Below are 23,876 nucleotides of genomic sequence, written 5' to 3'. Positions count from 1 at the left end.
GACTTCTCTGTATGTGGGCTTAGATTTCAGTAGTTGTCTTTTGGGTCTTACACTTCCAAATGTTTTTAGTGCTTCTTGTTTGTTGTCATATAAATTATCTTGACCTAGGCAGATATCTGATACCTACCATGTGTAAATCCTTCCTGGGCTGGCTCTGATGATACAAAATGTTATAGTTCCTCTGTCTACCTACAAGGAGCGCTTGTTGGCTTGGGGTGATAGATATATGAACATATATTTATATTTGAACATGTTAGATAGAGGTCAAGTGCAGTGTATTATGGTTACTACACAGAGGGTCTGAGCTGTTGGCTTAACTGGGACAGGAAAGGATAGGGGAGAAGAGCAGGGAAGGTTTTAGAAATCTTAAGAGTTTGTCTTAGAGTTTGATGGTATTTAGAGGATTTAGAAAGTGTTTGTGGTGGTAGTTAGGTATCCTCAGACCACTGCATGATGTTTGTTGGTTATTTAATGTCATTTTCCCTGTCCTAATTAGTATTAGAATCTCTTCGTTTCAAGAGCCATTTCAGGTAGGTACCTTGTCTTCATTACATCACCTTTAAGCCAGGATTATTCTTAATATGCACTTCCTGGGCTCATACTTCTAAACAGAAGTATGTAAAACATTCTCTAGCTTAAATATTGAGATGCTACTTGTTTTTTTAAAATAAATGCTTTGTGCTGGAAGACTGGTGCCAATGATCCAAATTGCATCAGTTTCTTGATTTGTTCTACATATAGCTCCCCAAAACCATCTTTTTCGTGGCCTAGTTTACTACATGGCCCAAGTCTACACTTGTGTTTTGTATCATGCTTTGACTTTGGCACTTGCATGTACTTTTGCTTTGGATTTTTTGCTTGATTCCAGCTTCCAGTTTACCTGGAGCATTTCTACCTTCCACCTCCTCTTTCTTGTTCTCTTAGTGTGATTTGACTTAGCTGATGATTCCTGTGCTGCTTGTAGTACTAACATTGATGTTGGCTCTTCTGTAAGAGCATTTCTACCATTAAGCTAGAGATATAAATCTGATTTTTTTTCTGAATGATATAGTTTCACACATATTTGATAGCAAATTTCTCTTTTAAAGTGTATTGAACACACTCTTCTTTAGATTAGCCAAAGTTTTAAGAATAACAATCTAGGCTGGGCATGGTGGCTCATGCCTGTAATTCCAAAGAAGCCAGTCAAAGCCCACCAAAACCAGATGGCAACAAAAGGAACCTCTAGTTGGCCTCATTTCTTATTATACACTAATTATAATCCATTGGTATGCTAAACAACACTCCCACCAATGCCATGACAGTTTATAAATGCCATGACAGTCTGGGTTTGGTGACTCAATGCCTGTAATCCCAACACTTTGGGAAGCCAGGGCAGATGGATCACTTGAGGTCAGGAGTTTGAGACCAGCCTGGCCAACATGGTGAAACCCAGTCTCTACTAAAAATACAATAATTAGCCAGGTGTGGTGGTGCACTGTAATCCCAGCTACTCGGGAGGCTGAGGTAGGAGAATTGCTTGAACCTGGGAGGTGGATATTGCAGTGAGCCGAGATCGCATCACTGCACTCCAACCTGGGCAACAGAGGGAGACTCCATCTCAAAATAAAAAACAAACAAAAAATGCCATGGCAATGCCTGGAAGTTACAGTATATGTCTGAAAGGGGGAGAAAGCCTCAGTTCAGGAACTCCCCACCCCTTTCACAAAAACTCATGAATGATCTACCCCTTGGTTATCATATAATCAAGAAATAACCATAAGTTTACTGAGTCTTATACTCAGGCAGGCAGCCCATGCCGCTGCTCTGTCTCTAGAGTAGCCATTCTTTTATTCCTTTATTTCCTTAATAAACTTGCTTTCACTCTACTCTGCTGGTTTACTCTTGAATTTGTTCCTGTATGACGCCAAGAACCCACATGGCCTCCCAGCTAAACCCAAGTTTTCAGGTTGCCCCTGTGACAAGTAGGAATGATCACATCTTGTTTTATCAGTGGGGGTCTTTGTGACCTGTACCTTGCAAAACCAGTCCTGCCAATTTCCTGTCTCACACAAGTGAGAACATGTATATTTGGTTTTCTGTTCATGTGTTAATTTATTTAGGACAATAGCCTCTAGCCGCATCCATATTGCTACAAAGGACATGATTTCATTCCTTTTTATGGCTCCATGGTATGTATGTTCCACATTTTCTTTATCCAATCCACCCTTGATGGGAACCTGGTTGATTCCATGTCTTTGCTATTGTGAATAGTGCAGTGATAAACATGCAAGTACATGTGTCTTTTTGATAGAATTGTTTTCTTTTGGAAATATACTCAGTAATGGGATTGGTAGCTTTAAGTTCTTTGAGAAATCACCACTCTACTTCCCACAGGGGCAGAACTAATATACGTTCCCACCAATAAGTGTATAAATGTTCCCCTTTCTCCCCAGCCTTGGTGGCATCTTTTTTTTTTTTTTTTTTAACTTTTGACAGTAGCCATTCTGACCCATGTGAGAGATGGTATCTTGTGGTTTTGATTCCATCTCTTTGATGATTAGTGATCATGAGCATTTTTTCATGTTTGTTGGCGGCTTATATGTAGTCTTTTGAGAAGTGTCTGTTCATGTCCTTTGGCCATTTTTTAATGGGGTTGTTTTTTGCTTATTAAGTTCCTTATAGATTCTAAATATTAGTCCTTTGTCAGATGCATAGTTTGCAAATATTTTTCCCATTCTGTATGTTGTCTATTTACTTTGCTGATAGTTTCTTTTGCTGTGCAGAAGCAGCTGTTTAATTTAATTAGGTCCCACTTGTCAATTGTTTTTGTTGCAGTTGCTTTGGGGACTTAGCCACAATTTTTTTTTTTCCCCACAGTCAATGCCAAGAAGGTATTTCCTAGGTTTTCTTCTAGGATTTTTATAGTTTGAGGTCTTACATTTAAATCTTTAATATATCTTGAGTAAATTTTTATATATGGTGAAAAGTAAGCATCCAGTTTCATTCTTCTGCATATGGCTAGCCATTCCTGCACCATTTATTTAATAGGGAGACCTTTCCCCATTGCTTGTTTTTGTCAGCCTTGCTAAAAATCAGATAGTTGTAGCTGATCTTTATTTCTGAGTTTTATATTCTGTTCCATTGGTCTATGTATCTGTTTTTGTACCAGTACCATGCTGTTTTGGTAATGGTAGCCTTATATTATAGTATGAGGTCAGGTAATGAGATACTTCTGGTTTTGTTCTTTTTGCTTCGGATTGCTTTGGCTCTTTGGACTCTTTCTTTATTCCATATGAATTATAGAATTATTTTTTAAATTCTATGAAAAATGACAATAGTTTGATAGGAATAGTGTTGAATCTGGAGATTGCTTTGGGCAGTATGGCCATTTTAACGATATTGATTCTTTCAGTTCATGAGCATGGAATGTTTTTGCATTTATTTGTGTTGTCTCTGATTTCTTTCAGCCTTATTTTGTAGTTCTCCTTGTAGAGATCTTTTATCTCCTTGGTTAGCTATATTCCTTGGTAAGCTATATTCCTTGGTATTTCATTTTCGGTGTGGTTATTGTAAGTGGGATTGTGTTCTTGATTTGACTCTCAGCCTAGATGTTATTGGCGTATAGAAATCCTATTGATTTTTGTACCTCGATTTTGTATCCTGAAACTTTACTAAAGTTGTTTATCAGTTCCAGGAGCCTTTTGGCAGAGTCTAGGATTTTCTAGGTGTAGAATTACATCGTCAGAATGTTACTGAGAAATTATACAAGAAAGAATTAAGGAGATTTCTAGCTTGGATACTTTTTTTTTTTTTTTTTGGGACGGAGTCTCACTCTGTCACCAGGCTGCAGTGACACAATCTTGGCTCACTGCAACCTCTGCCTCCCAGATTCAAGTGATTCTCCTGCCTCAGCCTCCTGAGTAGCTGGGATTACAAGTGTGTGCCACCCCACCCAGCTAATTTTTGTATTTTAAGTAGAGACCAGGCTTCACTATGTTGGCCAGGATGGTCTCTATCTCTTGACCTTGTGATCTGCCTGCCTTAGCCTCCCAAAGTGCTGGGATTATAGGCGTGAGCCACTGCACCCAGCCCTAGCTTGAATACTTTTTTAAGAGTCAGAGTCTTCCTCTGTTACCCAGGCGGTGGTGCAATCATAGCTCACTGCAGCCTCAAATCCTGGGCTCAAATGATCCTCCTATTTTAGTATCCTGAATAGTTAGGACTACAGGCATGTGCCACCATGCCCAGCTAATTTTTAAAAAGATTTTGTAAAGTCTTGCTATGTTGCCCAGGCTGGTACCATACTCCTCGGCTCAAGTGATCCCACTGCCTCAGCCTCCTAAAACGCTGAAATTGCAGTCATGGGCCACTTGTCCCTGGCCTTGGGTACCATTTTTATTAGTCTCTACTGTACTTTGATGCATAAATATTCCTGCCATTTACTAATGACACGTAACATTTTAAATTTTAATGAGATTATATGGAGAATTGGCATTTTCATCTTTCTGATAAGAAAAAAGACTTCTTGTAGCTATAAAGACTTCGTTTCTGTTAGCCCTGGGAACTGATTTATGTTTGAATATTGTCACAGAATTTGAAATTAGTACTTAGTGAACATTTGCAAAATACAGTTCTAAACACTTAACACTATTACTTTTAAATGCCTTTGACAGGTTTTTCATTATACGTGGACCTTAAGTCAATGTTTAAAAGTAAATTGGAATTTTATAATAGTTATCATTTGCTCATTAACTACCCTGTCTTATGCACCAGTAGTTGGTATTATACATTAATTATTTTAGCTAATCTCACAGTAGTCTTGTGAAATATTACTACCTCCATTTTTTAGTTGAGGAAACTAAACTTACAGTGGCTGAATAGAACATAGGTGATATGTAACAGCATGTGTTAGGACTCTCCTGGTCTGCCTTGAGTATTAAGCTAGTCACTGAGTGACTAGGTTTAGAAAGACCACTGATAGTCTAGACCAGTATTTTTTTGAGAGCCATTTACAAAGTCTGTTGGGTTGTATGGGCTTGCTCTTTACCCTTGTAGGCTATTGAATTAGTGAATAAATGAATACAACATATATTTATGAAGTTTTCTATTTTTGGACACATGAGCAATAGAGGTAACTTTGAACTATAGTTCTCTGGTCACTTGAAAAGTTTTTCATTCATGGGGAATTATATAAGAGTTTGCTAAGTTAATAATAGACTGTGGGCTATTGGAAAAGGAAGCCTCAGAGTTTGAAGGTTTATATTGATACGTTTTTGCATACTCCTGGGTCTTGAAGATAGGCTGTGGTAGGCAGAGGAGGGTCGTAATTTATAGACTGTGGGCTATTGGAAAAGGAAGCCTCAGAGTTTGAAGGTTTATATTGATACGTTTTTGCATACTCCTAGGTCTTGAAGATAGGCTGTGGTAGGCAGAGGAGGGTCGTAATTTGTTTTGTGGTTTTATGTACATATTTGAAACCAAATTGTTTAGGGGGTCAAAATTATGTAGATAACCTAAGTCTCTCATGGCTTTTGATGAGTGGCCCACAGGCAACTCAAACTGATATGTATCTTTTCCTTGTGTTCTCAAGTCTTGCCTGTTCATTTCCATTTCCTAGGGTACCTTTTTCTGGATATATTATTGGCTTAGTAGAGAGGATTTTGGGCCAGGGTCTGTTTCTAGCTCTGTTGTGGATGATTTATCACAGTGAGTATGACTTTCTGATGCTTCAAGTTATCTCCTGCAACATAGCTATTTTTGCATGTAAATTTTAGGTGGATGAATGAACTAATAATCTTTGAGGAAGATCATATCTGTGCCATGGTTGGTGTTCTTCCAGCTTTTCTCTTACATTTATTTTATTGCTACTGTTAGAACTCAAAAAGAACGTGTATCTTTATATTAATCTTTAATCCTTCTTGAAATTTTGTTTAATATTAAATATCATAAATTAGCAAACATTTTAAAAACAAATGTTACAGCATGTACATCTAGATGAGTGTTGTACTTATAAAAGGCACTTTGGCAGATTATATAATTATTTTAATAATATTGGGCTTTTATTTTAATTAATTATTTTGAGTGGGAGTCTTGCTCTGTCAGGCTCTTGCCAGGCTAGAATGCAGTGGCGCGATCTCAGCTCACTGCAACCTCAACTTCCTGGGTACAAGCAATTCTCTTGCCTCAGCCTCCTGAGTAGCCGAGACTACAGGCGTGTACCCCCACAGCCAGCTAAGTTTCGTATTTTTAGTAGAGTTTGGGTTTCACCGTGTTGACCAGGATGGTCTCTATCTCTTGACCTCAGGATCCGCCTGCCTTGGCCTCCTCTAAAGTGCTGGGATTACAGGCATGAGCCACCACGCCTGGCCAATACTGGGCTTTTATAAAAAATATTTGGAATTTCCATCAGAGTAAGCTTACAAACTGTTAAAGGATAGAAATTTGCTTCCACATTGAAAATAATATTTGGAAGCTTTGGGGTTATGATGGAATATTGAATATCTGCATTGAATTTTACTTCTCTCTGAAACACTACAAAAAAGAAAATGCAGAGATTATAAAATGTCATATATCCATAAGGACAAGGAAATTGGCAAGGCATTGAAAGAGTGGAAACTCACTTAGTAGAGCTGAGATAGCTGAATCCCAAGCTGGTAGCAGGAATAGCTGAGAACTAACTTTGTTTACACAGCATATCCTCAAAAGGCATAGGAAATTTTAGCACCAGATACCTTTGGAACTGAGGATGAATATATTTTTAAGTGGTTCTCCTTTACTTCATCTCATTTGATGGCCACTCTTGTCTCATCCTGGTAGAAGTTTTGAGGTTTATTTTCGATAGAGGGTTAAAATAGAGCATATCTGGATTTGGAGACTTCATCCACGGTTGAGGAAAAGGGTTGCATATTAAGACTAGGGGTGGAGGCGGTGCTTAAGTGACAGTACGCCTACTGAATATTGAAGACTGAAACATACAGCCTTCATCCTGTACTTGGCTCTCAAAATCCTGGCAGCCAGACCTTTCCCCTTTCAAGCTGGAGACTAGAAGACTTTTGTGTGGGCAATCCAAAACAAGGGGAAGGCCCTAAAGATGTTAACTCTGCCAATTATTTGTTGCATTTGAGTTCCAGACCCACCCTTATTAACCTTTCCTTATGATGCTGAAGCTGGACTCTGCAAACTACATTTTTTGTCAGCTAAATCTATGTTAGTTACTGCCAATAAAGGGGTGTAGTAGGGAGATTACTCGGAAGAAGAAGAAGGGATGTGGTTCTTTATGTTTTTGTTTTATCCTAGTGGAAGACTGCTCTGCAGGTAGTTGATTCCCACAGTATTTCCCATGGCAAGCAGTGGTCTTTGTTCTGATGCGTGACCTTCAGCAACATTCTTTCTCACTGAGCAGTCAGTGGATAGCATATTTCTGCAGTAGTCTAACATTTCCTTACAGATCTGTATCTTAGCCTTTTGGGGCCCCTTTTGTAAGTTGCTAAGCTTTTCTTTTTTTCCTTGTTTACTTTTCCCTCAACCTTAAATGTGGCAGCTACTTTCTGTAGTTGGCTACCTCTGTTATATCTTAGAGCTCTCTTCCATTTTCAGTTGTTTACCATCTTTTACCTATTTAATGTTTTTTATAGTAAATTTTTCCTGTTTGAATGATTGGTAAATTTTCTGTCTCCTGACTTTACCCCACTTGATACCCTGAAGTCTGGATTTCCACAACAAGTGATACAGTAAGATCTCTGTGCAGTGAATCATAAGGTCAGCAAGCTTCACTCATCTATTTGGAGCTTCCAATAACTTTTTCTTTCCTTTCCCTTAAGTATGAGCTGGCAACCAAGGATACGGGATATTTGAGGATGCCTGTAACATGAAAGATGGCCACATTTCACTGTCCTCCACCCTGCCCCCCCAAAATGAAAAATCACTTTGTAGGGAACAGATTGCACAGAATGTGCAGAAAGATTACCATTAATATCTTCTGAGAGATAAAGGAAGATATTACATCTATGAAACAGGAACTGGATCCGGTAGAAAAAGAAACATTCAGACACTGCAAAAGAGCTCTTGGAAGTTAAAAATATGATACCAGGAATGAAAATCTCAGTAGAAGCCTTGGAAGAGAAAGTTGAGAGAATTTCCTAGAAAATAGAGTAAAAAGACAAAGTCATAGAAAATTAGAGAAGATAACTTTTTTTTTTTTTGAGCTGGAGTGCAGTGGTGCAATCTTGGCTCACTGCAGCTTCTGCCTCTACAACCTCAGTTTACAGAATAGCCAGGACTACAGGCGTGCACAACCACCCGTGGGTAATTTTTGTATTTTTAGTAGAGTCAAGGTTTCGCCATGTTGGCTAGGCTGTTCTCCAGCTTCTGACCTCAAGTGATCCGCTTGCCTTGGCCTCCCAAAGTTATGAGATTACAGGTGTGAGCCACCACACCTGCCAGAAAACATGCACTCCTATTAGAGTCTACCTTAAATTTGTTCTTTTACCATTCCCCAGATTGCATGAACTTTACAATGATTTAACTGCATTTGTTTCTGTCTTGTCTTTTATGCAACTATTGTCATATATTTTACTTCTGACTACATTCATTCGTTTGCCCACATTTTTCACCCTTTTCTTTTCTTTTTTTTATTTTTTGAGATGGAGTCTTACTCTGTCGCCCAGACTGGAGTGCAGTGGTGTGACTGTGGCTCACTGCAACCTCTGCCTCTGCGTTCAAGCAATTCTCCTGCCTCAACTTCTCAAGTAGCTGGAATTATAGGCACCTCCCACCACGCCCAGCTAATTTTTGTATTTTTAGTAGAGACGGGGTTTCACCATCTTGGCCAGGCTGGTCTTGAACTCCTGACCGCAAATGATCTGCCCGCTTTGGCTTCCCAAAGTGCTATGATTACAGGCATGAGCCACTGTGCCCGGACTTTTACCCTTTTCAGTTATCTTTTTTTTTTTTTTTTCATACTGAGTCTCACTCTGTCGCCCATGCTGGAGTGCAGTGGCGTGATCTCGTCTCACTGCAGCCTCCACCTCCCAGGTTCAAGCAGTTATCTGCCTCAGCCTCCCGAATAGCTGAGATTTCAGGCGCCCACCACGACACTTGGCTAATTTTTGTAATTTTAGTAGAGTTGGGGTTTCACCATCTTGGCCAGGCTGGTCTTGCATTCCTGACCTCGTGATCCACCCACCTCAGCTTCCCAAAGTGTTGGGATTACAGGCATGAGTCACCACGCGTGGCCTTCAGTTACCTTATTACTATACTTTTACACGGTTCTATCTGGGTTTTTTTTTTTTTTTTTTTTTTTTTTTTTTTTTTTTTTGCAATTTAGATATACCTTTTAGTAGTATTTCTTTCAGCACCGGTTTGCTGCGCATTGTTTCAGCTTCTGCTTATATGAATCTTTTAAATTTGTCATCATTTTTGAATGATTATTTTTCCTCAGTATAAAATTATAGGTTGATGGGTGTTTTAGCATTTTAAAGATTTCTTTTAGTTAATATTTGACTTGCATAATTTCTTTGAAAAGTTACTGTGTTACTGATTTCCCCTAAATGTAATGTGGCTCTGCTCAGTGATTCAGCCTCTCAGCTGGTGCTTTTCTGTGGGGTTTCTTGGAGCCCTGTATGCCATTTTGGGAACTGCGCAATCTTAGGAGTGGAGACTATATATAAAATTTTGGATTTGCTTGTGATTCGCTTCTTTCTGAGATTTTTATCCTTAAAGACTTAGTTACTTTGGTAGTCCTCGATGTCAACAATTTTCTCCTTATCTCAGTGGAACTATCGTTTTCTCCTGGTATGCCCTCAGGAAAAAAGGTCAGGTGAATGAGGAGCTCAACTTGATGTGGTTTCCTTCTGTTGGAGATTATAGTGTCTCAGGTTCTGTCAATGATAGTTGCGTTCCAATCCTTACACAGCTGTTTCTTGTATTTTGTCAGGACTAGAACCAGAAGTTCACAAATACATAGGATTTTAATTCTCTTTTAGAATTAAAATATCTTGATCAGTGGCAGTATTATTGATATTTGCTTATGGCCCTCCAGAGTGACTGATTTTAAGGAAATAATGACTCATTTGCAAGTGAAAATTCACAATTTTTAAATGTACATTTATTTATTAGTAATTATCTTTAAATTTACAGTTTACAAATGAAGATTTAATATAACTTTAAACTGTACAAATAAATGCAGATGATTGTTGTGTAAATTTTTCAGTGCAAATAATGGAAAGAGAATTTTCAATATAGACCTTTTGAATAATTATGTTTTTCCATTTTGGGGCTGAATTGTTTTATATGTTTCTTATTTTTACAAGTGGTTGGCACTTTGTGTCCTGTCCGTTATTAGCTACATAACTGGAAAAGGGATCCAGAACTGGGTGAACTCCACATATTTTTATTGATGCACCAAAGGAAGAAAAATCAGCATTTTTAAAAGGTTTTAGATTTTGTTTTTGGCTCTGGAATTTACAATTGGTTGCTTAAATGATCTCTAAAGTGGGTCCTCATGTAAGTCTGTACAAAGAACCATGATTTTATTATTAAACTACTTTTAATCATGGTATGGAATGGAAGAGAAACTTTATCTTCTACCTGTCTCTACTTCCTTTGTAGCTATTAGCCAGGTATTGGGTATAAATAAATTTTCATTTTTCCTTTCGTCAGTGAGGAATATATTACGCCTTTGGAATAAAAAACTTTCACCTTTGAAACTTCTTGTCAAAGGGCTATTTTTTTGTTGGACTGTATTTAACACTTTTGATCTGGTTTGATTGGTTTGCACCTGGAATCTTTGTACAGGATTGCTGATTGTTGACTGTCACATGGCCTGATCTGTATAGAGGCTTCATTCTTTTGGGTTAACACTGCTGACACTGTTCTGCAGCTTCTCTGTCAGTACCAATTGTAGTGGTACTGTTGGCTTTTTGGGATAGTATAGCTTCACTTGCATTGGGTGACTGGCGAGGACATGTCACAACCTAAATAAGAATCTATATTATTTTTACTTCTTTAAAATGAAAACTTTGTAACATCACATTTGTTCTTCTTTGTTCCATGTCTCTTTTCCTGAATACGATGTGAACTATGAGAGAGAATGACAGGGACATTTAACAAGTCTGGGATACATGGAAGACCTGTCTCCAGAAGAGATACTTAAACGGGGAACTAGGAGATAAGTGGCAAAGGGAGGTGGGAGGTGGAGAAAGGGTGTTTGATGCAGACTCTTTGGGAAACATTCCACTTTGCTCTTAAGAGGGCAATTAGGAGCTACCCTCTCAGAACCAAATCCCCCATTTTACCATCTCCTTCTTAATCTCTGCTTCTACTTTGTTTTGAATTTAAGTTTATTACTGTTACAGAATGTTCTTAATTTCAAGTATTATAAAATGCTTTTTTTTAGAAATAAAGTTGCTTTTTCACTTGTAAAAAAAAAATGAAAGCAAGTTTATTAGGAAAATAGAGGAATAAAAGAATGACTACTCCACAGGCAAGCAGCCCTGCTGGTTGGCTGTTTTTGTGGTTATTTCTTGATTATATGCTAAACAAGGGCTGGATTATTCATGACTTTTCCAGGAAAGGGGTGGCAATTCCCAGAACTAAGGGTTCTTCCCCTTTTTAAACCATGTAGAGTAACTTCCTGACATTGCCATGATGTTTGTACACTGTCATGGCACTGGTGGGCATGTCTTTTAGCATGCTAATGAAGTATAATTAGCATATAATGAGCAGTAAGGATGAACAGAGGTTAGTTTTATTGCCATCTTGGTTTTGGTGTGTTTTGGTTGGCTTCTTTACTGCAACCTGTTTTATTTTTTTAATTTTTAAATTTTTATTAAAAATTTTTAAAATTATACTTTAAGTTCTGGGATACAGGTGCAGAATATGCAGATTTGTTATATAGGTATACACGTGCCTTGGTGGTTTGCTGCACCCATTAACGTGTCATCTACATTAGGTATTTCTACTAATGGTATCCCTCCCGTATTCCCCCACCCCCTGAGAGGCTCTGATATGTGATGTTCCCCTCCCTGTGTCCATGTGTTCTCATTGTTCAACTTCCACCTGGGAGTTAGAATATGCAGTATTTGGTTTTCTGTTCCTGTGTTTGCTGAAAATGATGGTTTTCAGCTTCATCCATGTCCCTGCAAAGGACACGAACTCATCCTTTTTCATGGGTGCATTATATTCCATGGTGTATATGTGCCACATTTTCTTTATCCAGTCTATCATTGATGGGCATTTGGGTTGATTCCAAGTCTCTGCTATTGTGTACAGTACTTTAGTAAACATATGTGTACATTGTCTTTATAGTAGAATGATTTAAAATCCTTTGGGTATATGCCTAGTAATGGGATTGCTGAGGCAAATGGTATTTTTAGCTCTAGATCGTTGAGGAATTGCCACACTGTCTTCCACAATGGTTGAACTAATTTACACTTCCACCAACAGTGTAAAAGAGTTCCTCTTTCTTCACATCCTCTCCAGCATCTGTTGTTTCCTGATTTTTTAATGATTGCCATTCTAACTGGCAATTGTTTTATCGTTTTGATTTGTATTTCTCTAATGACCAGTGATGATGAGTTAAGTGTCTATTCATATCCTTCACCCACTTTTTGATCAGGTTGTTTCAACAAATGTGACAAAAACAAGCAATGGGGAAAGGAATCCCTATTCAGTAAATGGTGTTAGGAAAACAGGCTAGCAATATGCAGAAAACTGAAACTGGACCCCTTCCTCACACCTTATACAAAAGTTAACTCAAGATGGATTAAAGACTTAAACGTAAGAACTAAAACCATAAAAACCCTAGAAGAAACCCTAGGCAATACCATTCAGGACATAGGCATGGGCAAAGACTTCATGACTAAAACACCAAAAGCAATGGCAACAAAAGCCAAACTTGACTATTGGGATCTAATTAAACCAAAGAGCTTCTGCACAGCAAAAGAAACTATCATCAGAGTGAACAGACAACCTACAGAATGGGAGAAAATTTTTGCAGTCTATCCATCTGACAAAGGGCTAATAATTCAGAATCTATAAGGAACATAAACAAATTTGCAAGAAAAATGCAACTTGTTTTATTAACAAGGTCTTTTTGACCTGTATCTTATGCTGACTTCCTGTCTCATCCTGTGACTTAGAATGCCTAAACTCCTGGGAATGCAGCTCAGTAGGTCTCAGCCTTATTTTACCCAGCCCCCATTCAAGATGGGATTGCTCTTATTCAAATATATTTTCCTTCTCCCTTTTTTAAGGTTGTAGAGAGGTGAAGATCCATCTTCCGTAACTTACTTCTTCAGGCTGAATAGGAGTGGTGATATTCCTGCCTAACTACCAGGGTCTCTTGTATTCGAGGTAGAGAAGAGCTCAGGCAGAAAGCAATGGTATGCCGAGGGCCATTCATAACTCTCAGTTCCAACAAAAGCTGATATCTGGCAGATTCATACGTGTTCAATTTAAGAAACCATTCAGTAAGCTTATCCTGCATTCCTACACAAAGAGTAGGCCGGGCGCGGTGGCTCAAGCCTGTAATCCCAGCACTTTGGGAGGCCGAGGTGGGTGGATCACGAGGTCAAGAGATCGAGACCATCCTGGTCAACATGGTGAAACCCCGTCTCTACTAAAAATACAAAAAAGTAGCTGGGCATGGTGGCGCGTGCCCGTAATCCCAGCTACTCAGGAGGCTGAGGCAGGAGAATTGCCTGAACCTAGGAGGCGGAGGTTGCGGTGAGCCGAGATGGCGCCATTGCACCCCAGCCTGGGTAACAAGAGTGAAACTCTGTCTCAAAAAAAAAAAAAAAGAGTATAACAGCAATGTATTCCACAAGAGTAAAGCAAAATAAATAAAATTATCTCAAGTAAACTAAGTAAGAAAGCTTTTCATTTCATGAACTGGGCAATTGTAGGAACCAAGCTGATACAGGATTGCTAGCCGATCCCAATATGTGCCTAGAATTAGAATATTGATCCAAATTTTTACACTACTCATCCTTCTGTTTCTTCTGAGCAGCAGTCAGCCATCATTGGTTGTTCACAGGATAGGCAGGGTTAGTCTAAAATGCAGAGAAAACTTAGAAACAGCTGATGAGACTAGAATCTAATAACAGGTGTACCATAGTTCTTGAAACATAATTTTTTTTCTTCTGTCTTCCATTTTTACTAAGGACAAATCATAATAGGACCAGTTTGTTTGCAGAAATAAACCTTAGTCTTATACTTGGCCTGATTATTTGTTTAAAGTGCAGCAAGAGTAATTATTTTCACATATGCCTTCAAAATAGGCTTTGATGGAACTCTTTTGACAAGGAATCTCAGAGAAGACTTTTTTTTTTTTTTTTTAAAGCCAAGACCAGCCATGTGTTTGTATCCTCAGATACCTATGAATTTCGTAAATTCATCTCCTCTTGAGGTCTCAAGACTATTTGAGGCTCCTGGGCCTTTTAGAAAGTGACATTCTTTACTTACTGCAGGTCATAAATCCTGTACAGGGACTATGTAGATAAGGTATGAGGTCAGTTTTCCCAAGGGACTTTTATTGCTCTGTAAGTCAAGTTTGATTCCTTAAAGGAAAGCACACCATTCCATTCAAAGCTTTAGTAAAATAACCAGGCTCCACTGGTGTCCTGTTGCAAAAGAAAACATTCTTATTGTACTTATGCAAGTAACTATATTGCCATAAATTAAGAATACTCACAGATAGTTTTCAAATTCTGGAGAAATCAGGTAGAGAGAAACAAATATCATCAAAATTTTCTTCACAGGAATATACCTTATTTACTTGTTAATAGCTGTAAGTAGCTCAAAAGAAAAGGGTTCTTGACTCTGAAAAACAAAACAAAGGATCAGCAACATTTTAAGCAAAGTCAAAAAGATTACTTTGAGCTTTTATTAGTTTAGTCCATGCAGAAGTCCTCTTGTACTTGATATTCATGAACATTTCAACTGTCCAGGAGAGTCCTGAAGGTTTTTCCTGCATTTTGATGTCACAGCCTCCTTATCAGAAACCTGCATTCAGGAGCACCTGTCAAAGGTCTATAGCTGACTATAAACCTTAGAGAGGTGTTTTTCAAGGGATCAAAACAAGAAAATGGTTGTTTTTGAAGAGGATCAAAATAGGAAAACAATTATTCATGGATGACCAAATTTCTTATGGAAACCCTATTAAAGCCACAAATGAGTAGAAGTTTTAGTTACTTCTGTGGCATACAAGAATTTACATAGCAATTATAATTATTAATAACACACTGTCATATCAGAATTATAGGAGTTTTTCCATAATTTTGAAACACACACCAATAACATTTACACAAATACAACCCAAAGAAAGCCAAACACCATTTCATATTTGACAATGCTTTTTGTATTATTTGTATACCAAATAAGTGGAATATGTCATATTTGGACCTTAGATGACCTAATAGCTAAAATGTTGTCAGAGAAAGTGATATTTTATAAATTAATTTTGGAAAGTTTGTCAACTATCAAAGATTTAAGACATTCGATATTATAAAATAGAATTCCATGTCACCATAAGTCATTTAGCCAAAATGATAACCCAAATATTTTAAAAAGGCAAAAACCTTTACTCATTAAGTGGGAAGACTTAGCTTTCTGAAGTGTTCTTTTTCTTTTCCTTCTTTCTCCTATAGTTATTCAAAAAGCAAACAAAAATCCTTCATTTTTTTTAATGTAACTGAAAACCTTGTTCAAGAGAGAAAGCCATATTTCACCCTTGCATTAATGTACTATTAATGTCACACCCAATTCTTAAAACCTTAACAGGTAATTTTATTCAGTGTCAATCACTTTGACCATAAGGTAAGAGTCTCATAAACTTTCTTTATAACCCTTTACATATTTTTGTTAACGAAGGCAGATTAGTGCTCTAAGGAAACCCTGTTGTATTTTTATTCCATTGTTCACACACAAACTTTTTTTACAAGATTTTCACAACTTGCACAAACCTTCAGCCATATCCTAAGCTTAAAACAATCATTTAACACTTTAGGCAAAAAAATCTGCCTCACATTCACATACCTTTTTATAATCTTTTACCAAAAACACATTTCACTTTTTTTTACATGCCTTGCATGCAAAACTGTTTTTATTTCCCAAAGATTACTTAAGTCACATGAACTAAAAGGCATTACACTTTTTACTTTTCTGACAAAATATTTACGTGCTTATTACCTTTAAACCAGTTAATCAAAATCACGATCTTCAAACTTACCAGAAACCTGCATTTAAGAGTACCTGTAAAAGTTATATAGCTGACTATAAACCATCTTTTGAAGAGGATCATAACAAGACAACAGTTGTCCATGGATAACAAAATTTCTTAGGATAGCCTCTATTAAAGCCTCATATCACACATACAATACATTAAAAATACGCAGACAGAAGAAGATCCAGTACTTGTAAGATTTTTCATTTGCCAGTTTTTAAGTTTCTTATTAAAATGTGCAGTTTTTAGGGCCTAATAAGCAGGCACAAGTGGAACACAAAACAGATTAGCAAAACCCAAAATTAAGGTTTCATTTTTATAGATTATGGATCCCCAAAAGAGAAACATTATGGAACAAGGCAGTGCAATAATTTTACTGTGAATTTTATTGCAAAGCAACCTAAAGCCCATCAGCCCATTCTGTGATTAGCCCTTCCCCCATGGGAGTCTTATCTCTCCCATGTGGTGGGAGAGGGATATCTTCATGCCTTCCATGTGGCCGAGAGCATGCTTCTCTGATCCAAACATGCAAAGAGCCAGTATCCCCCCATAACTGTCAATAGTCATCACTAAACATGTTTCCTACTTAAATATATTTTGGCTATTACACACCAAAATTCTCTCATAGTGTGAAGTAATTTCTGATACCCCCAAAAGGAAAAAACATCAGATAACACAATGTAAAACAGAACAGAACCTTAGATTTTGAGAGGAATTTATCCACTTCTAATTCTTGGATTTCCCATTCTAGAGGACAGTGTCCTCTGACAGCTCCACTAGGCAGTGCCCCAGTTAGGTGACTCTCTGTCGGGGCTCTTACCCCACTTTTGCCTTCTGAACTACCCTAGCAGAGGCTCTCCATGAGGGCTCCGCCCCTGCAGCAGACTTCTTTCTGGACACCCAAGCATTTTCATACGTCCACTGAAATCTAGGTGGAGGTTGTTAAACCTCAATTATTATTATCCACAGGACCAATACCACATAGAAGCTACCAAAGTGTGGGGCTTTCACCCTGTGAAACAATGGCCTGAGCTGTAACTTTCACCATCTGAAGCAATGGCCTGAGCTGTACCCTTAGCCATGGCTGGAGCTGAAGCAGCTGGGTCACAGGGCACCAAATCCTCAGGCCCACAGCAGGGGGGCCCTGGACCTTGCCCAGGAAACCATTTTTCCCTCCTTGGCCTCTTGGCCTGCGATGGGAGGGCCTGCCATGAAGGTCTTCGACATGCCCTAGAGACATTTTCCTCATTGTCTTGTGATTAACATTTGGTTCCTCATAACTTAAGCAAATTTCTGCAGCAGGCTTGAATTCAGTGTGCAACCTGACGATGTGGTAGCAAAGAAATACCCATTTTCTTTTCTACCACATCGTCAGGTTGCACATTTTCCAAATTTTTATGCTATGTCACCTCTTGAAAATGCTTTGCTCTTTAGAAATTTCTTCCACCAGATACCCTACATTATCTCTCTCGAGTTCAAAGTTTCACAGATTTCTAGGGCAGGGGCAAAATGCCTATAGTCTCTTTGCTAAATTATAGCAAGAGTCACATTTATTCTAATTCCCAACAAGTTCCTTATCTCCATCTGAGACCACCTCAGCCTGGACTTCATTGTCAATATCACTGTCAGCATTTTGGTCAAAATTATTTAACAAGTCTCTGGGAAGTTCCAAACTTTCCCGCATCTTTCTGTTTTCTGAGCCCTCATTTCTAGGAAATTCTGGAATTTTCCACATTTTTCTGTCTTTTTCTGAGCCCTCTAAACTGTTCCAGCCTCTGCCTGTTATCCAGTTTCAAAGTTGCTTCCACATTTTTGGGTGGAACCTATAGCAGAACCCTATGCTCTGTAGTACCAATTTACTATATTAGTCTGCTCTTGTGCTGCCATGAAGGAATACCCAAAACTGGGTAATTTATAAAGAAAAGAAGTTTAATTGACTTACAGTTCTGCATTGCTGGGGAGACCTTGGTGGAAAGCAAAGCAAGCACATCCTTCCTCATATGGCAGCAGGAGAGAGAAGTGCGAGCAAAGGGGAAAAAGCTCCTTATAAAACCTTCAGATCTTGTGAGAACTCACTATCATGAGAACAGCATGGGGGTAACCGCCACCACATTCAGTTACCTCCCACCGAGTCCCTCCCCCAGCATGTGGGGATTATAATTGAGATTACAATTCAAGATGAGATTTGGGTGGGGACACAAAGCCAGACCATATTAGTGGGGAAGTGGGTCAGGGGAAACTTCTGTTTTCTGTGTATTTATGTAGGATGATTGTGGATGGCCTTTCTGAGAAGATAACATTTGGGCAGAGAACAGTTAGAAATGAGGAAGGAATCCTGAGATACTCTAGGTGGAAGGGGTGTGGGGAGGGGAAGAACAGTCCAGAAATATGGTGCAAAAAGTATAAAGGTGCTGAGGCACTAACCTGCTTAATAAGTTGAAAGAATTGCAGAGAGGCTATTTTGGCTGCAGTGGATGGATGGGATGGGGAGAAGCAGAGAGAGTGGTGGAAGTTGAGATCAGCAGAGGCTCTAATAAAGACTTTGGATTTTGTTTTGAACTGGGATGCTTTTGGAGAGTTTAGAGCAGAGGAGTAACTGAGGCTCAAAATTCTAAACTTTTCTTTTGGAATTTGAAGTTGATACCCAAGCCATTTCCAATAATTCTTTCATTTCCATACATTTGGGTGAAGTGGAAAAAGTCTGTGTTTCTTACAATCATGCTGAGTAAGAGTAACATGCCCCTAGCTTAGAACTTGGAGAGTTACAGCAAGTTACTGAGGAAAGGAAGAGCTGGTATTTATAGGTAGAAGGGATAGAAGACCAATAAAGAACTTTTGGAGGCAATACTTGTTTAGCATTCCACAGAATTCAGTTATATTTTTCTGACTTAAGTTAGATATAAATCTTTAAATTATAAACTTGAGTGTTGTAAGAATGCCTTCCTTTCTTTATTTAATTTTCTACAAAAATTTATTTCTGAAAACATTAGCGTATAAAACTTTGCCTTAACCTTAAGTTCCTAGTAGTAATCAAACCAGCAGATGTTTTACTCACCATATGGGACTCTGATGTGTTCTTCAGTTAAATGCATATTATGACACTGAAATTGATGAAGACTCAGATAATCTGAACATCAAGGGGAGTTTCACTTTCTTTGCTAGTATTCTGAAATCTTGGAAAGTCAAGATATTAATGATGAAAATGAAAGGGGAGAATATAATTGCAAAGGTAGATTGTCCAGAGTTCTTGGACAATAGGTAAATTGACATTTGGAAGATACTTCATTGTACTAGTTCATTAACAACATATATTTCCTATTGATTCATAACGATTTTGGAGATATTTTGTTTCTTTGAGAGCTTGTGAAATTTTTTGGTTCATATGTAAGAAACATAAAAATAATGAGTTGTTCTTCCTTTTCTCTTTTCCTTACTGTCTTCAGTTCTTCTCAGTCATGGAATGGGTACATTTGGCAAAGCTTGTAGCAGAGTTTTGGTTTTAAGAAAAGGTGATGGCTGAAGTTCACTGAGCAGATTTCTCATGTGCATCTTACAATGGTGTCATTCCTTAGAGATGATCATGTGGTTTTGAAACTACTTAGATCAATCGTTGTCAGGGCTGGGGGAGGAGGTTGGGGAGGAAAATTGACTGCGGGAGAGTATGGTATCACATTTGCATTATCATTATATGGTCTTAAATGTATCCACAGTATGCATTTAAGATTCATTCAGTGTCTTCTCATGGCTTGTTAGTTCATTTTTTTTTGTCACTGAATAACAGTTCATTAAATGGATGCTCCACAGTTTATTTCTTCACTCATCTTTTGAAGAATGACAACTTAGATGCTTTTGAGTTTTGGCAGAAATTATGATAAAGTTGCTGTAAATATCCATTTGTAGTTTTTTTTTTTTTTTTGTGGATGTAAGTTTTGAATTCCTTTGGGTAAATATCAAGGAATGGATTGCTCAATCATATGTTTAGTTTTGTAAGAAACTACCAAACTGTCTTCCAGAGTGCCTTTGTACCATTTTGTATTTCTATCAACAGTTAATGAGAGTTCCTTTTGCTTTACATCTTCACCAGCATTTGGTTTGGGTCAGTGTTCTGGATTTTTGCCATTCTGATAAGGTATGCAGTGGTACCTCATTGTTGTTTTAATTTGCAATTGCCTAATAACATAATGATGTTGAGTATTTTCTGATATCCTTGTTTGTCATACTTGTATCATCTTTGGTGAGGTGTCTGTTTAGATGTTTTGCTTATTTTTTTTATTTTCATTTTTGGAGACAGAGTCTCACTCTGTCACCAGGCTGGAGTGCAATGGAACGATCTCAGCTCACTGCAACCTCTGCCTCCCGGGTTCAAGTGATTCTCCTGCCTCAGCCTCCCGAGTAACCAGGACTACAGGCACGCAACCACACCCAGCTAATTTTTGTATTTTTAGTCGAGACAGGGTTTCACCATGTTGGCCAGGATGGTCTGGATCTTTTGACCTCGTGATCCACCTGCCTTGGCCTCCCAAAGTGCTGGGATTATAGGCGTGAGCCACCATGCATGGCATTTTGCTTATTTTTTAGTGGGCTGTTTATTTTCTTATCGTTGAGTTTTAAGAGTTCTTTGTATATTTTGGATAACATTCCTTTATCAGATAGGTCTTTTGTAAATATTTTTCTCCCAGTCTGTGGCTTGCCATTTTATTTTCGTAACAATGCCTTTCACAGAGAAGTTTTTAATTTTAATGAAGCTCTGTATATCAATTATTTCCTTCATAGATTATGCCTTTGGTGTTGTAGTTAAAAAGTCATTGCTCTACTCAAGGTTACTTACATTTTTTCTTATGTTATCTTGTTGGAGTTTTATAGTTTTGCATTTTACATTAAGGTCTGTGATCCATCTTGGGTTTACTTTTGTGACTAGGGTAAGGTCTGTGTGTAGGTTTATTTATTTTTTGCATGTGGGTGTCCAGTTGTTGCAGCACCATTTGTTGAAAACTCTTTTTTCCGTTTATTACTTTTGCTTCTTTGTCAAAGATCAGTTGACTGTATTTATGTGGGTCTATTTCTGGATTCTCTATTCAGTTATCTATTTGCCTAATCTTTCACCAGTATCATACTGTCTTAATTACTTTAGCTTTACAGTGTTTTCATTGCTTTTATCGAGGAGAGGCTTTTTGAAGAGACTTAACTCTGCCATACCTCCTGATGTCATTTTCTGTTATGTTTCTTAAAATACTGTAAAGTATCAAATTGGTAAGTTATCACAATTTTTCAAAAATAAATGGGGAAATTGAGACTCAAGGTGTAAAATGAGTTAATGAAATTTATTATTTCAGCTATTGTTCTAAATAGAAACAGGCTCATCTCTTTTGTTGTTTGTTATTTTTCAGGTGAAAAAAGTTGATTCTTTTTTTCTCATAGCTTTGTTATTTTAAAAGTTAACATGTGTGACAAACTCTTAACAGTAATCTCTCAATTAATTTAGAAACCAACAATCTCTTCTTTATCTTCCTTCTTTAAATATAACTCTTGACTTCCTCTCCTAACCACTGGAACTGCTTCCTTTTAAATTCAGATAAAGAGACTATAGAAGAGCTCTGAAAATAATACACTGAAATTGAGAAAAGTTGGCAGTAAAATTTTCTTTCTCTGAAAATTGTTTCTTATTGTGTAATTGAAAATTTTATTATTGTTGCTGTGTGTGAATGCTGAAAGGAAATAAATCAAGAAGGTGATCTGCACTAGCAAGGATGTTGACTTAAGCAGCTGGAAGGCAAAGAAATGAGAGTAGTGTTTAGTATACTGCATGGAAGATTGAAAGAGACCAGGAAACAGAAAGTCTGGGCTATACTCCCTATCTGCCACGAAAAAGTGATATGATTTTAGTATTTCTCTGCCCCAATACCTTTATCTAGGAATTTTTGTGCTGTTGAATTACGTGTCCTTTGAAGTCTTTTCTAATTGCATTTTACTCAGTTGAAATAACTTATGTCTTGTGATAAAAATTAGAAATGTTTTATTCATTATAGACTGTTCCTTTTGGAGTAAGCTACTAGGGCAACTCTAGATCCTAATGAAGCCACAGTGTGTGTTTTAAGGAAAGATGTGCACTTATCTCTTTCTTTCAAAAAATACTATTATGTTTCTTATTGAACATGACAGTGTGATTTTAATATCCTCTTGTGCTTTGTTTTAGGTTGGTACAGAGGAGTTTCAACAAAGAAGCCAAACGTGAAGGTAACGAAAAGTTTATTGTTACCTTTTCTAATGTAGGAAAGAACTGCCTTATATGTTTGTTTGATATAACAACTCTTAGTGGTTCCTCTTTTAACCTTTTACAGTAGTCACAATGATTATTTCCATTACAAAACTGCAACAAGCTCTTCTCTGTCTCAGCATATTAAAATGTTCCTTCTAAAAGGATAGGAAATGCAGACATGGTCATAGATGCGAAGCTTATCTTGAAAAAGCCTATTCAGGCTTTTAAATATTTTTTTCCTTAAGGTATTTGACAAACAGTAAATTGACTTATTCACAGGCCTAGTCCTGTGGAACCACATAATTAGATGAATATAATTATAATTATACATATAATTATAATTATATATATATAATTATATATATATAATAATATATATAATTATGATTATAATATAACCATATAATTAGATGAATTATTTCTAAAATGCACAATGAAAAATATTTTCAAATAATTCAATTAGATATTTCTCTGATCATGTTATTGAAAATGAATTTAAATAATAATTATTAGTGTAGAATACTAATTTTATGTGCTACATTTTATGTTTATCACAATTAGTATTGATGAAACAAAATATAGTTTAATTAGCAGTTATAATACAATTAGAAATAATCTTCCCCAGTAATATAGTTGCAGACACTTCTTTCTGCATATTTTTCATGTAATTAATATTGTTAGCTTTTCTTACATATTTATGTAGCTTAATATTTGATGCAGTATGCTTTTCTTTGTATAGAAAAAATACCAACATTATCACTTTTTCATTCAAAAAGAAAATTGTTTAGAATTCTAATAATCAGTTTTGCCAGTAGAGTCATTCAATTTGATTAGTTTTAAGGTAGTGATTATAAAGAAACAATATCTTTACATTTTAATGCCTCCCAGCTGTGGTTTCTCATTCTTGGCACTGTTGACATTTTGGGCCAGATTATTCTTTATTGTGGGAGACAGTCTTGTGCATTGTGAGATGTTTAGCAGAGTATATGGCTTCTACATACTAGATGTCAGCAACACTCTGTCCCTTAGTGTGACAACAAAAGAGGACTTCTGACATTGCCGAATTTGTCTTGGGGACAAAATGACCCCTGGTTGAGAACCACTGCTTATAGGTAATTTTTCTTATATTTCTAATTTTGAAATATATTTCATTAATGTTTATGTGGGAATAGTTTCTACTTGTAGTTTTTAAAATTTTGATTTAAAATTGTTGAAAATTTAGAACTAGAATAAATGAGGAATCTTATAGGTGAATAGTTGTAATTTTTGATATCACATGCTATGTATTTATTTTTAGTAATATTTGTGATCTTGGCCACCTCCCCATTACCTTATTTCCAATACAAGTGTTTGGAGATCAGTGCATAGACTGTGCTCATTAAAATTATTGTATGTTTGTGATATCAAATTGATGCA

The 23,876-nt window shown here is 37.2% G+C and overlaps 1 protein-coding gene across 6 annotated transcripts in view; it reads left to right on the top strand.

The window, feature by feature from the left end:
- DOCK3 (dedicator of cytokinesis 3) overlaps positions 1–23,876 on the top strand; it is a 682,827-nt gene that overhangs the window by 165,091 nt on the left and 493,860 nt on the right. For all 6 annotated transcript variants that reach the window (XM_017497238.2, XM_017497162.2, XM_017497072.2 and 3 more), the window contains exon 3: positions 22,398–22,438. In XM_017497238.2, the coding sequence (XP_017352727.1) occupies positions 22,398–22,438 (41 nt within the window). The remainder of the gene's footprint in view (positions 1–22,397; positions 22,439–23,876) is intronic.

Source organism: Cebus imitator, unplaced genomic scaffold (genome assembly GCF_001604975.1).
Source record: "Cebus imitator isolate Cc_AM_T3 unplaced genomic scaffold, Cebus_imitator-1.0 Scaffold0, whole genome shotgun sequence".
Lineage (NCBI taxonomy): Eukaryota > Metazoa > Chordata > Mammalia > Primates > Cebidae > Cebus > Cebus imitator.
This window is presented reverse-complemented; position numbering and strand designations above follow the sequence as displayed.